Consider the following 14,880-nt stretch of genomic DNA (forward strand, 5'->3'; position numbering starts at 1 on the left):
TTTAAAAAGACAATCCCAACCTTATATTAGTTCATACTGCCAATAAAGTCAATAACGGTTCATGTTGTGCAAACACACTTTAATAAATATGAGCCATTTTAAAATGAACAATAAATAGCATAAAAAACATTTCTGTGCTCCATAACACAGTAATATGCGAAAGACATACAACACCTGTGCAGTGTATTTTATAACATGTTTGACAAATACAGTATTCTCTATGTTGAAAGCCAAAAATTACAAGCTGAAGTCACATTTTATTACACAATTTATAGTTTGCACTTCACCTGAAAACGCTGAAATGTGACATCATAGACTTTTTCCACTTTCTTTGTGTTGTATTTGGCTGGATTATACTGTAGGTATGTAAAGAAAATGTTATGTTGTTCACTTGCGTTAATGCCTGTATGTATACATTACTCATAGGAGAATAATGGATAACTTCAATGGTAATAACAGGACTATATATTTCTAAGTTTTTAAGAAAATTACTGTTAATGTTATTTGGAATATTTAGTATTCAGAGTAAGTTTTACATTCATGTAAATTGTATATTTTTAACAAGGTTCAAATAGCAATATTGTTATGTAGAATTTGATAATTATTCCTTACTTGATCACTATTCTATATCTGACATTTAGACTTAAGTTCTCACGTCTAATAATTCCACAGTACAGTTCAGTGAAATCTATGTGTTGTAGAGGACACTATGTTGTGTAGTGTTTCTTTTATTTCAATTCCACGTTGGGAAGTTGTGTTTATAATAGACATCTACAGTGTACCGTTGTGTGTGGCTGCATTGCCATTGCTGTGAAAACCAGAAGAAAAAAACAATGACTCCATATCCTGTTACAATTATATTTGGAAAATATGATCTGATACAGACTAAAGTGATACCAAAACATGAGTAGTGTATATTTGCTTAGTATCTTGAGATAAATTTAGCCCTAGCCAGAATATGAAAAGTTCAAAGAGAAAACAACAGTTGCAGGAAAAAAAATGAACAAAACAAAGTTTCTGTAACAATCTCAAGACTTAATATGAAGGATATTTTTGAAAGTCTTTTTAAAATTGTCATTGCACAGTGGATAAATTAAAGGGTTTAATGTAGAGTTTATGTAACCCAGCCAGATTGTGAACATGTGCAAGTTGTGATGAACGCATGTCTTACAGAAAGCCATGACCATGAATGTCACAAAATATGGGATCCAACACATCATGAAGGCTGCCATGATGAAACCCAGCTGCTTGGCAGCTTTTATTTCTTTCTTTAAGCGAAGATTCTGAACATACTGCTTGGAGTTAGTACAGAACTTTTGCCACGACTGCTTTAGGTTATTGACTGAATCCACTCTGGTGTTGTCATTGTGAAGCCAAGGTGAGGGATCCGATCTAGAATAAGAGAGGGCTGCGTCTTTCTCTAAGACAGAAGTGAATGTCCGCACGTCAGAGGCGTCAGTTATCTCAGGCATGCCTGCAATGGAGTTTGGCACTATTACGTTGCAGTCATTTTCTGAAACAAACATTTTCTTGACCTTGTCATCATCTGGTTGACTGTGCAGAATGCCAGGAGGTAAGCATGTCAATTTTAAAGACATCTCTGGTTCTGAGGAAGCCTCCCTTTCTTTTGTGCCGTTCTTTAAACCTCTGGAAGCAGAATGATGTTGGGCTTCCATATCTCTCATAAAAATTTTAGTTGATGGCAGCTCCAGATTATGTGGAACAGTGAATAAGTTTGGGTGGTAGCGATGTTTGTTCTGATTCATTTCATCCTGGGTTTCTGTGATATATTTTGCATCGTGAGGCTGCTGTAAGCTATACTGATCTAATAAAGCCTCTCCATGGGATAATTCATGGATAGTATTTTCATTTTGTTCATTTAGATCAGTCTTGTGTCTGCCACGTTGTGCAAAACCAATCCTTACAAATGCAGACTGGACTGACTCATTTATGATTCCCCTTTGCCGATAATGTTTCCTCACAACCATGAAGATCTGTATATAAAACCACAGCATCATCAAAGAGGGGACGTAGAAGTTGAGGACAGCAGTGAGAACTTTGAACCAGGTGACAAACTGGAAATCAGTTTCACATGTATTTTCAGTTTTAGGCTTTGAATCTACAGCACCAAATGAATGCCAGCCCAGTATGGGGATAACCCAGGTCATTGACAGTAGCCAGGCACCGGAAATCATCACACTAGCTCTAGCCTTGGTTCGATATTTTAGATATTTGAGTGGGTGCCGTACTGAACGATATCGATCCACACACAAAATGAAAAGGCTAAAGATGGAAGCAGTGCTGGCCACATAGTCCATAACTAACCAAAATCGGCAAACCACTTGTCCAAATATCCATTCGTTCTCCAACAAATATACAATGTTGAGGGGCATTACAGATGCACCGACAATCAGATCTGCCACTGACAGGCTGACTATATACAAATTCCCAACTGTGTGCAGAGTTCTCTCCTTTTTAACAGCATACAGGACTAAGATGTTCATTACCACAGTCAGCAAAGACACAGTACCAAGAAACAAACCCAAGAGAACGTGATTTACATGGTAATGAAAAATGAAAGTTGAATTTGTTGCTCTGTTTTCTTCAGTAACCAACTGCCTTTTCAAAGTGCTATTAAGGTAATAGTCTCTCGGTAAAATTACAGTTGTAGTTTCCATGTCTGCCACTGTTGAAAGTCTATATAATCCGAAAGTATGGAAAGACATCAGAGGCTTAAAGCATATCACACTTTCCTTTTTCCTCCTCGGTCTTCATGTGTGTTACCTATAATAAAAAAGAAGAAAGTTATTGTAAATCCCTTCTTTTTGATGTCTGCAGCACTTCGCTGTGCAGCATTTGTTGCACCAATGGCCATACTTATGAATACATATTGCAGTCTATGATACAGAATGCCAGCTAAATTCTAAACCACGTTAAAAAAAATGGGGTTGCAGCCCATTATCTATTTTCTAAAAATAAAAAGCCTTTCCACAAAGCAAATATCTCATTATATACCTGAGTGATCAAATCAACACAGTGGCTCTGGCAAGATATAGCAAGTTAAAACTAGCAACATGACTAATGTTCTCTCCGACACTGCTTAGTATTGCTTTCAGCATCACTTCAGCTTTTGCCTGCTAAGCTAATTGTGATCATACACTACCTTACAGCAAAGCAAATCAACAGCTGGTCAGTTTTGCGTAGCGCGCACACACACACAAACTTTATAGTGTGTATTGGGGGATCTTTGACACTGCAGTTTAAGTGCTGTAGAACCATTGTGTGCCCTGTCTTGAGCTTCCCTTTGTATGTTTAACAGAAGCATTGCACTGGCATTCCAATGCCACTTGTGTATAGCACCAGGATTATTATTATCTGTGCTTTTCAACATCAAGTCAGAAGCACTTGTTACTATGTTCCCCAATGTTCTGTGCTTTTCAAACAAATAATAAATACAAACATAAGTGACTTAGTGGTTCAGTGTTTGCATGTTTTTTGAATAACGTTTCAAATAAAAAAAAGGGACAACTGTACTGTATCCCCTCACAAAACACAAGCGGGAGTGTAATATCTTTGGAATAAGAATCTAAAGTGTGACCCAAATCAACTCTTTTCAAATGTAAAAAAGCATTCAAACTGAATGAAATGTTGAGCTTCACCAGGATAAGGGCAGCAGTGGTACTGATTGAAATACAAGAGCAATCACAAAAGCATTGAGAAATACTTTCAGGGACCTTCCAGACAGTTGATGCTAAGCCATTTTTTGGTTAAGTTCTTTTGAGACAGATTTGATTAATTCGATTGATTGAAGCTAAATTGCTTATGTAATAGATGTACAATTCATTAAAGTAAAGTACTTAGTGCGCAAGGCGCTTGGAACGCAAGGTGCAAGCAATGCACGAGTTGCACGTTGCACATGTTGCATAGCGGCTGCTCTCCTGGCATATACCTTATGTATGTCGGCTCACTATTATCAGTATTACTGCTGTAACACTAGAGTTTTTTACACTACGTTAACGCTTCCAGTGTTTAACACAGTGCAAGCAGTGCTTTGGTGCTATGCACAAAGTGAGGCCCATGTCAGGGTCCCGTCCCTGTACGGCCTGTAACGCTGTTATCCCACATGAGGATAAACATACCCTCTGTGTAAGGTGCTTGGGCATTCCTCATGCCACTGCTGCTCTTGAAAGGGACGTGGCATGCAGTGTCTGTGTGGCCCTTCAGCCTCGGCTGAAAGAGTCCCTCTTGGAGAGAACCAGGAGGGCGCTCTCCGCGTCCTCTACGGCCGGACCGTCAGCGGCTCTGGGTGCCCCAGACAGCATGTCCCAGGACTCCCTACTGGACGTTGCCAATGCGCAGGCCTCCCGCAGTCGCTCCCCATCTCCACAGTTGAGATGGGCGAAGCACTCTAGGCAGGCAAGGGACATAGAACCACGCCGGTCCATTTTTTGGACACTGGCGCTGGCTCCCTAACCTTCCTAGATTTTATGGAGGAAGTACGCTTCTCATGGGATTGCCCGGCTTCGGGTCCTAGTTTACTTAAACAGGCCGCACCACTTGCCTCCTTGGAAGGCGCAGAGGGCAGGAATATCCCATACTTATCTGGTGGTGGTCGTCTTCTCTTTCAGGGAACCAGGGTTACAGCAGGTAACCTAACTTTGTTGTGATGGGTGTTTTTGTTATGTTGTAGTTTTTTTTTTTTTATTGTGTAGTAACATGGTAAATGGTGCCTAAGGGGTAGTGTTTCACACATTGTCATTGTTAATAAGGCTTTTCTCTTCAATTACATCACTTTATTATATTCAGGATATAGGTCATGTTTACATTGCACAGAATACATAAATTCTGCAGCCATATCTGTTTATTTATATATGTTTAGCCAATATCACCATTCTTATAATAACATTCAATATTTACACTGCAGCAGTGTGGAGATGTGCTATTGCTTGGTTAATGGTTTGCTTATTAGAAACCACCATTTAAATTTCTGAAGGTGGTATTACATAAATTATCTGCTTACTTTTCAGTTTAGTTTAACATAAATTGATACTATTAAAGATAGTTTTACTGCTCTTAATAACATGTGACAATACAACACATTAAAAAATGTTTAAGTTACTGTATGCATTGTTCTTAAAATATGATTCAAGCACTAGGATAATACCATATTGTATGTACAGGAGCCAGGTCCTATTCACAAGAATGGTTTTTAAGGACTGTGTACAGGACATGCAGGCGATACTGTATATTCACTCAAACAGCGCATGGGTTTACATGTTAAACTATTTGTTATAAACACTTGTCTTGAGTCACACATTCCTAAAGTCTTTTTATCCGGCAAGTTTCAGTTTTCTTAAACAATAATAATAAATCACTATTTCAGTTAATAGAACTGTATGAAGAATAACATTTCCCAACTACCAGCACCATACCAGTGTAGGAGGCATTGACAAAGGCAAACAACATCACTAATTATTTTGAAGTATATACAGAAATACGGCCAACTGCTGAGTTTCAGTTTCCGCAAGCGAATTAGACTTAAAAGGTAAAGAAAGTGTGACTAATTGAAATTAATGGCTGTTGCTAAGGAACCAAAGTCTCAAAAGCAACACGAGCTACAACTATATATCTGTTATTGATATAATTAAGTTATCATTGAATCTTTACTAAGTTATCATTGAATCTTTACAGAGAAGTGCACATATTATAAGTATAAAAACTGCAGTATTCACTGTATATAGCTGGCAGCACTCCAAAGATAAAGTAGTACGAATACATGAAGACTGCCATTTCAATTATCCAGGAAGGCTGATGAGCAGAGGAAGATGATATTTCCTAAAAGAATACACAGTGAATTACAGGAAATAGATAACATTCAAGTATCTCCCTCTACTAGAGGGATGAAGTGAGATATTCTGCAGAAGCGCATGTATCAGCAATATTAATAATCACAATTAGATGAATGAAGTATTGATAGTGATCCAACGTACTGTCTACCATCAATGCAGGGGGAAAAAAACTCTAATTCCCACAGAGACTTAACATGCTGCTGTAGATCTGGGATAGAGAACGGATTACAAAAGGAAATAAGGTGAGTAGTGTCAACATTTGGTAATGATAAACTTGCGTTATAGGATACTAGGACACCCAATGTGAAACTGCACCCCCCCTCCCCAACATATCTTAAATCCTGTCTGTGTGAAAAAAAGGGCTAATTATTACAGCAGCTGTCATTAATGTTCCAATGCAAACACCTTTTTTTTTTCTTTTTGCTCAAACACTTTTTTAATGGCATTTTAGGCTTTTAGACTTAATAATGTTACCTGTGTTAGTATCCTCTCTTATATATAATAATCTGTATATAGATTGTACAGTTGGCTACTGACATTGGAAGGAAAGGATGACACTGACTGTCGATCAAACTGGCAATAATGAATATTGCTGTCCACAAAATGTAAATCACCCCTAGCCTGTCCATTAGCACATGGGTGAGGACAATGGGTTTGACATTCAAGTGATGACAATACATTAGAACATTATGAACTACTTGCAAAGTGGTCTTTTTTTTAAACTGTTAATGTAAGTAATGTTTCCATCAAAACAGTTTCAATGACAACATCTATAGTGTGACTGAACAACAGAAATAGTTCAGGAAGAAAGGTCTAAGGTCTGTCCTGTCTCAATTGATGGACACAGAGCCACAGGTGAGGCTTTTACTAGGGGAGCTGGACAATTGAGTTACAATTTACAAACAGGACATTTACAATTATAATTGTAAGTGTCTGTTATCCCAACAACAAAAGAAACAACACCAAAAAGCATCTTGGCTCATTTTCAAAGGGTTTGGACACATTAAAAAAAAACACTCAAGTAGTTGGAAATTTGATCTAAAGTGAAGTAAGTGTTTGTGCCAGAATTCACCCACACAGTTTGAATAAACATTTACATTTAGACTGGCGAAATAGGCATTACTTGTAAGCCTTTGATGAAGTATGTAGAACGCAAACTGTCTGCAGCCCTTTACACAAAAAAATAAACCCTCCGGTTTTTTTTTTTCCCCAGTATTGGCAAAAACAACGTTTTTATTTATTTATTTATTTATTTTTCGGAACCTGAATAAGTAAATTACCAATTACAGAACAAAACAAACAAACATTCTATTAAAATATGTTTGCTATTAATATATAACGATGTCATATTTAACACACACTTGTTGAAATACAGGTTTTAGTGCACACCAAAAACAGCATTTATCTAATAATAGACCTAACCATTCATAACCGTGCAGTGAGATACAGTATGGGGTTTCAAGTTAGAAAAACGTGTCAATTCCCAGGAGATGCCAAGAGATCAGACCCTTCCGCTTAAATCTCAAACACAAGAACAACCGCGAATAAACTGGCGACAAAGTTAACGTGCCAACTTTGCAGCATCAAACTATTTAACATTGGCATTATAAGCGGTTATAGTATCAAACACATATTGCTTTTGTTTATATCAATAACATAGTTACAGTAGCCTAACTGTTATTTTATAAAACAACAGTTAATTTACTTAATTAAACTCACATTTTCTTAACCTACTGTAAGGTTATTTTTCAAATTATTTCTGTACCTTTGATGAATGTTTTTCTCTTTATTCCAATTTACTTGATCTCCAACATAAATGACGGTTATTGCGACACTGAATTTTCTATTAGCTACATTATACAGCACACGTTACTATATAGGTTGCATTACCGTATACTTACAGCTCATAAAACAATAACTTTATATTTTACAATATGACAGAAAGATGCAACACGTTTTTAAACGTTTTAAACATAAACTATCAATATGCATCTCAAACTTCCTTCAATCATCTATGACTGTTGAAACCCTACCTTTAAATGCGTTTTTATAGCTATCCAAGCAGCGCTAATACAATTCTGTCCTGATGTCCTTTGGATAAAGCCCAGTGAGCAGGAGAATCGTACGAAAGCTGGTCTGTCACTCATTCGACTCGCCAGCTTCAGACGATATTGCTAATGTTCACACCCACTCTCAAATTGCATAGGCTTCGATCCTGCTGCCCTCTCCTTATTTAAAAAGAACAGAAACCGCAACTATGCGCTCTTGAACATTTTTACACCATTAACATGTTTGTTTTTTCTTTTTTTTTTTTTTTTAATTGCTATTCTATATTTAAATCATGAACGAAGACAACGCTGTAAATCAGTGAATGTTGAAGAGGAAGTGTGCTTAAATGATGAAATTCATCGTTAACATTCACCACATTTTATTATGTATTTGTTTTGACAATATATGTAGGCTTCAGAAAAGTTGCTGAGTCCAAAATTCGAAATGTATCAGTACTGTGCTGCAATTATAAGCGTGGAATAAATAGTGAACGTTTCTAGTGTGGGTGTATTGTCTGGAAGTAATAATTCCTCCTTGCTGAATCTTGCCTTTCACTGGCCGGACAGATAGACTTGCTGGATTCACAGCCACTAACTAGTTAATTCTAATGTGGCTGGGGTGTATTATGCCCCCATGCACCACTTGAGATCACTGAAAAACACAACACCATAGCAACAAAGGCCAACTCAAGATAAGACAGACAAATAATACAGACAAAAAGAAACAACAGCTTTTAAGGGCATATTTAAGATTTAGAATTTGAATATATCACATCAGCTGATAAAGGAGAGAGATAGCTTCTTTGCAAATACAGTAGCTGTGGCAGCAACTGATTTATTTAAAAATAAACTCCTAGCGATTCTAAAATGACACTATTCATTATTATTATTTAAAACTATTAAAAATAGTTTTTTTTCAGAATTTCATAGGACTGTTAAAAAGGTCTCTCTGTAATCTGAACAGCTGTGTATTTTTAATTGTGATGTCCAGCATTTGGACACAGTCCCACATACACTACATGCAAACCCATACTACAAAGCCAGTATTTAATTGTATATGCATTGCTTTGTTTTGTGCCATGCCTTATAGTTTAGGACTGCCCCTACTTTAGGACCAATGAATGTGCTGACTGCAGCCATGGGCATTTTTATATCAAGAATGCATAACGAGAAACTATTCAGTTATTGTCCAGGAATAAAACAAAACAAAAGCTATTGTCAGATCTAATGTTCCCAAGTCTACATTGAGACCAGCCTGATGTTCAGTAATTATAAAATACTGCTCAACTAGACACACAACGAAACCAGAAGCCCCTGCTCAGCCAAACCATGCAGAATACCTATCACAAGTTCAATAAAACCTGTCCTCACAAAGTCTTCAGACAGAAGTCATGAGAATCATTAATCATGCTTTACATTTATCAGGAGTGATTCATTAGATAGTGTTGTATTATTGTTTCCCAGTAATTGTAATAATTATTAGGTTAAGGGTACTGAATTGAGTGATACAATATAATTTGTTAAACTTAATAATTGTAATTACTTACTGGTGTGATATTTTCCCAGCTGGCAATGGCAGAATAACAAAATCTTAATCAGATCCTAATCAGACTAATGGTTGTTTATACCTGTTTTGTGTAGTTATGACATGAATGACAATGCTGACATCCCCATCATTTTTCAGCCCCTTCCCTTAGGTAATGTCAGTGTTGAAAAGCTTACAGTTTTATAGTATCAGCCCTTTAAACTTTCCCAAACTCTCTCTGGTGAAGCGAGGACTGAATGTTTTTGACATGAAAAGATACTCATCCTCAGGAAAGTAACACTGCTATAGATACACAGGAAATGTGTGTTTACGTTATGGAAAATTGTTTAAATTGTCTACAGTATAGAACAAAATCTTTAAACCAATACAAATTTCAATAAAAACAAAGGTAAATACTACATAACACATTAAATTAGCAAACATATAATCCATATGTTTTAGCCTCAATTTAATATCATCTAAGGGGCTCTATTTTAAAGCAAGAGCACTGGCAAACGTTCAAATGTTTTTTCAACGGTAAAAACTAGCAAAATAAGTATTGGTCTTTTCAGGACAACTTAGTTTTAATACTATTATAATAGCTTCCTCAATCCAAAAGTGTGCCTTTGCACTTTAAGATAGGGCACTATGATCTCTTACAAGCAGTCTTTTTGTGAATGCTTTTTTTTAATTGAGCTTTTTTCGAGTGGGATTTTAAAAAGGCAGACTATATATATATATATATATATATATATATATAGACACACACAAATAGACAAACATAAAAAATACTCCAATTAAATTGAACCATGGCATATCTCACTTCACTCAAAGAGCTTATCATGTGACCACATGGTTCATTTTTCTTTTTTAATCTAGACTTTAATTTCGAAAGGATCTAAAGTAAATCGTTTCCATTAGCCAGGAGCTCATTTGATAGTTAGACTAACCAGATATTAATATTGGTTGTCCACAACAGAGAATGTGCCATAATATGATGTAGTTCAAAAAAATCAATCAATACATATTTCTTTGAAGATAGTATCTGCTTGTCGAATCCTGAAGATTGGCTTAAAATTTATATTTATTAATCTTAACAGATTGACATCACCATTATAAAAGTTCAATACACCTAACAGTATCAACTATATCCTACAGTTCAAATGTAACTTTGTAAAAAAAAAAAAATAAATAAAAAAAACTTCAGAGGTTGTGAAACAGCATTCAAAATGATTGTGTGGTCAAGGCTGGTCTGCGACCTTAAAATATTAGACCCAGACTTTTATTCATAAAACAATACACAGGAATAAAATACAAGTTTTAAATAAAAACACCTCAAACACTATACAATAAAGCTAGCTAGCTAGCTATCTTGCTTGCTTGCTTTCCTACACATTCTCACAAACAAACATTATTTTATCCTTTTATACTATGCGGTCAGGGGGTTGATTGACAATTAACCACACAATCACCACCTGGCCATATTTTCCCCATTCCCACAATCACTTAAACAATGACCCCAGACTGTTCCTTCACCAAGATGGCCGACAGCCACCAAACACACAGACATTCTTGCTGGGCCTCTGCTCTGGCACACTAAAAAAACTTGGTTACACAGTTGAGAAAAGTTCATGCTTTGGCTAATGGTGTTTATTTTTTATATGTGTTTTTCTCCTACTAAGATAACCCTGAACAATATATATATTATATATATATATATATATATATATATATATATATATATATATATATATATATATATATACACACACACAGCTCTGGAAAAAATTAAGAGACCACTGCAAAATTATCAGTTTCTCTGGTTTTACTATTTATAGGTATGTGTTTGGGTAAAATGAACATTTTTGTTTTATTCTATAAACTACTGACAACATTTCTCCCAAATTCCAAATAAAAATATTGTCATTTAGAGCATTTATTTGCAGAAAATGACAACTGGTCAAAATAACAAAAAAGATGCAGTGTTGTCAGACCTCAAATAATGCAAAGAAAATAAGTTCATATTCATTTTTAAACAACACAATACTAATGTTTTATCTTAGGAAGAGTTCAGAAATCAATATTTGGTGGAATAACCCTGATTTTCAAGCACAGCTTTCATGCGTCTTGGCATGCTCTCCACCAGTCTTTCACATTGATGTTGGGTGACTTTATGCCACTCCTGGTGCAAAAATTCAAGCAGCTCGGCTTTGTTTGATGGCTTGTGACCATCCATCTTCCTCTTGATCACATTCCAGAGGTTTTCAGTGGGGTTCAGGTCTGGAGATTGGGCTGGCCATGACAGGGTCTTGATCTGGTGGTCCTCCATCCACACCTTGATTGACCTGGCTGTGTGGTATGGAGCATTGTCCTGCTGGAAAAACCAATCTTCAGAGTTGGGGAACATTGTCAGAGCAGAAGGAAGCAAGTTTTCTTCCAGGATAGCCTTGTACTATATATATATATATATATATATATATATATATATATATATATATATATATATATATATATATATATATATATATATATATATATTATATATTTGAACTTTATTGATACCTAAGCTAGACGAAGAAAAAAGTCTAATAAAAGAAAGGTACTTAAAGGTAGTTCTAGCCAGCTGTTTAAATCTCATCAGTGGTAATACAAACACGCTGGAAAGATAGCAATGACAACCACAACATCCACAGGGACAGTTTGCAAATACTTTCAAGTGTACAATACGGTTTCTCTATGCCGCACAGTGTAAACATGCAATGCAAACGTGAATGCATAATATTTTGTCTCATCTTAATTATTACAAGTTAAAACGTAACTGTATTTGATTGGAAGCAATGGAGTTAATAGTCTGACTGGGCAACACTAAAAAGGGACAGTATATTGTGCTGAAAATACAATTCAAGATTTCTTTTGTGCTGGTTCCACTCTTCAGATATGAAACAGCAATTAAAAAATACAAAATCAAAATAAACACAATATTCACAAGTGTAGCAGCTGGCTGCTTCAGAAAAAAAAATAAAATAAAAAATAACATCACCTAGAAACCACACAGAAATGGAACGAGCCAAGCTTCATCACAAAGGTCTACCATAACAAGGATCTGGATTTTGTAGATTACACTGACATCCAAGCAGACAGGCTTGTAGTCTGGAGAATCGAAGAAGCCAGGTGGACTCAGCTCAGAGGAGCACTACCACAAGTCCAGCATATTGCATTTCACATTGAACACAAATGAAATGTTCTCTATTTCAACTACTTCAACAAAATAGGTTTGGAGGGTGAGTGCAAATATAATGAATCCCAGTGTGCATTATTCCAATGGTTAATGAAAACGATGAAGTAAACAGAACTGTTTTGTAATTGAGTTTGTGATAGTGTTGACTATTAATTAGCTTTGCTAATTGTAGCACTATCAAATCTATCATGCTATTCGTTAAAAGGAGTGTGTATTGCTACAGAACTATAAATATCCATTTGAAAAATAAAGTGACTTTTAAATGCAATACAAACACAGCTTGGAAAATAACTAAGAAAGAATTCCACTTGACCTGATAAGATCACTGAATTTATATTCCTTGAGCTTTGCCTTCTGTGCTGTTTGGAAGCCCAGCAGCTTTGCAACAACAGGTATTTATTAAATACCAAAACTGTAGTTCGAGCAGCATGACGCCAACTGATCAGGAGATAACATTTCCATGCGACTTCCAATCATATTCTCTGAAGCATTACGAGGTGCATTCTCCCAACCTTTTTTTTTCCTCCTCAACCCACGAGAGTGCAAAGACCAATGCTGTGCTCTTGTGGGCCCCCAGCCAAGATCAACAGCTTGGCAAGACTAGGATTTGAATCAGCAAGGTCATGATCATGTGACTCCACACGGCACTGCCAATACTTCATGTGCCGTGGGCGACTTGTGGCTCTGCATTAGGAGGGTAGATAACTTTATAGCTTTCAACAATAAACAGAAAATAGAGCTTATTCAAAAGCATTTGGAATCCTCCTTGTGCACAATAGCATGGGTTGGAACTTAAAAATCTGATTTAATTGGTACATTATTAATCCACACATGGCAGAGAAATTATCGATGCAAATTTTGATTACTGGTATGTGAGTACAACAGACTCCCTGAACAACTCTGAGTCTAAGGACAACCAACAAGTCCACTGTTAATTACACAGAGAACAGGGAACTGAACAAATATGTTTTTCTTTATTTGCTTATTTATATATCTAAAGCGTTATTTATTTATTTATTTATTTATTTTTAGAACTAAGACCTTGTGGTGACAAAACTATATAGGTACCATCCCTTAACTGGATCAAAATCTGTAATGAGGGCGCAAACAAAACAAATCTTGAAGTACTGCATAGTGAACTAAGTCATTCTGTACGACACAAGGGTGTGGTTGAAAGCAGCTCCCAATGTATATAATGAAACCCTCTTTGAAGAAGGAGTGCCTAAAAAAATTGCAGCAAAAATAAGCACATAATGCTGGTATTTTATAAAAGCATCAAGCAGAAAATAACAAAAAGATTACATGTTTCCAACATTGGCCCCATTTCTTACACCACACACTCAATTATATCTATAGGCTAAGAAGAAAAAAAAAACACAGATGGATTAGGTGCACTAGAGTGGACTTTTTCAAAAGAGCTTTGAAACAGACTTTAAAATTCTAAGTGTAAAAAGTTGTCAGGATGTTAACAATGAAAAGGAAAATGACAGGTACGTATTTAAACAGTTGTCGCAACACTTGAGGATTTACAACGTTATATTTTTCAGAACATCGCTACTTACTCTAAGGCCAATAAAAAGTACATTAAATTCCCTCTGGCGTACCCAAAATAAACCCACAGAAACACAATGATTAAAAAATATATATTTACTTAAAGTTTTGATTGACTGGGAGTTGCCAACAATGTATTGTTTCCGGTAGGATCTAGCAACAGTCAAAGGAATTCAGTTTGGTTATACAATAAGACAAAGGAATACAAAAAGTGTGTGTGGTTCAGTTTGGGAACTTTAATTTACTCTAATGTGATCATTAATTGTTTGCATTGCATTATTATTTAAGTTGTAACAGGTTTGTACTGTTCATTGTATTGTGGAGATGTTCATATTTTGTACATTTTATATATTTTTTACAAACCTCTCTTGGCTTTCGTTAACAGTGAAGCAGCAGTATTTAAATTCCAATCTGCTCCAGCCTTTAAATGCAGCTCAGTCACTGCAACATTTATTTAGTTACACAGATCTCATAATGCCAGAAATCTTAAAGTCACAATGTTCTTTTAAATGTTCTTTCCCTTTTGGGTTATTGTTCTTTTTTTTTGGAAAAATTACTTTCTTTTACCTGAAAAAACTAAGTGGCATATTTCACTGGGCTTATCTAGAAATAATCTGTTTCAAATGCTATCAAGAAAAACAAAATATAACCATCTTGTGTCTAATTTTC

The 14,880-nt window shown here is 35.8% G+C and overlaps 1 protein-coding gene across 1 annotated transcript; it reads right to left on the minus strand.

The window, feature by feature from the left end:
• Positions 1 to 1,028: 1,028 nt before the first annotated feature.
• LOC121298388 (histamine H1 receptor-like) lies at positions 1,029 to 2,678 on the minus strand. The gene is made up of 2 exons (XM_041225497.1): positions 1,941 to 2,678; positions 1,029 to 1,706 (listed from the first exon to the last, which is right to left on the minus strand). Exons 1-2 carry the CDS (start codon positions 2,676 to 2,678, stop codon positions 1,029 to 1,031), a joined length of 1,416 nt encoding a protein of 471 aa, XP_041081431.1.
• Positions 2,679 to 14,880: the final 12,202 nt, after the last annotated feature.

This window comes from Polyodon spathula, chromosome 23, assembly GCF_017654505.1.
Source record: "Polyodon spathula isolate WHYD16114869_AA chromosome 23, ASM1765450v1, whole genome shotgun sequence".
NCBI lineage: Eukaryota > Metazoa > Chordata > Actinopteri > Acipenseriformes > Polyodontidae > Polyodon > Polyodon spathula.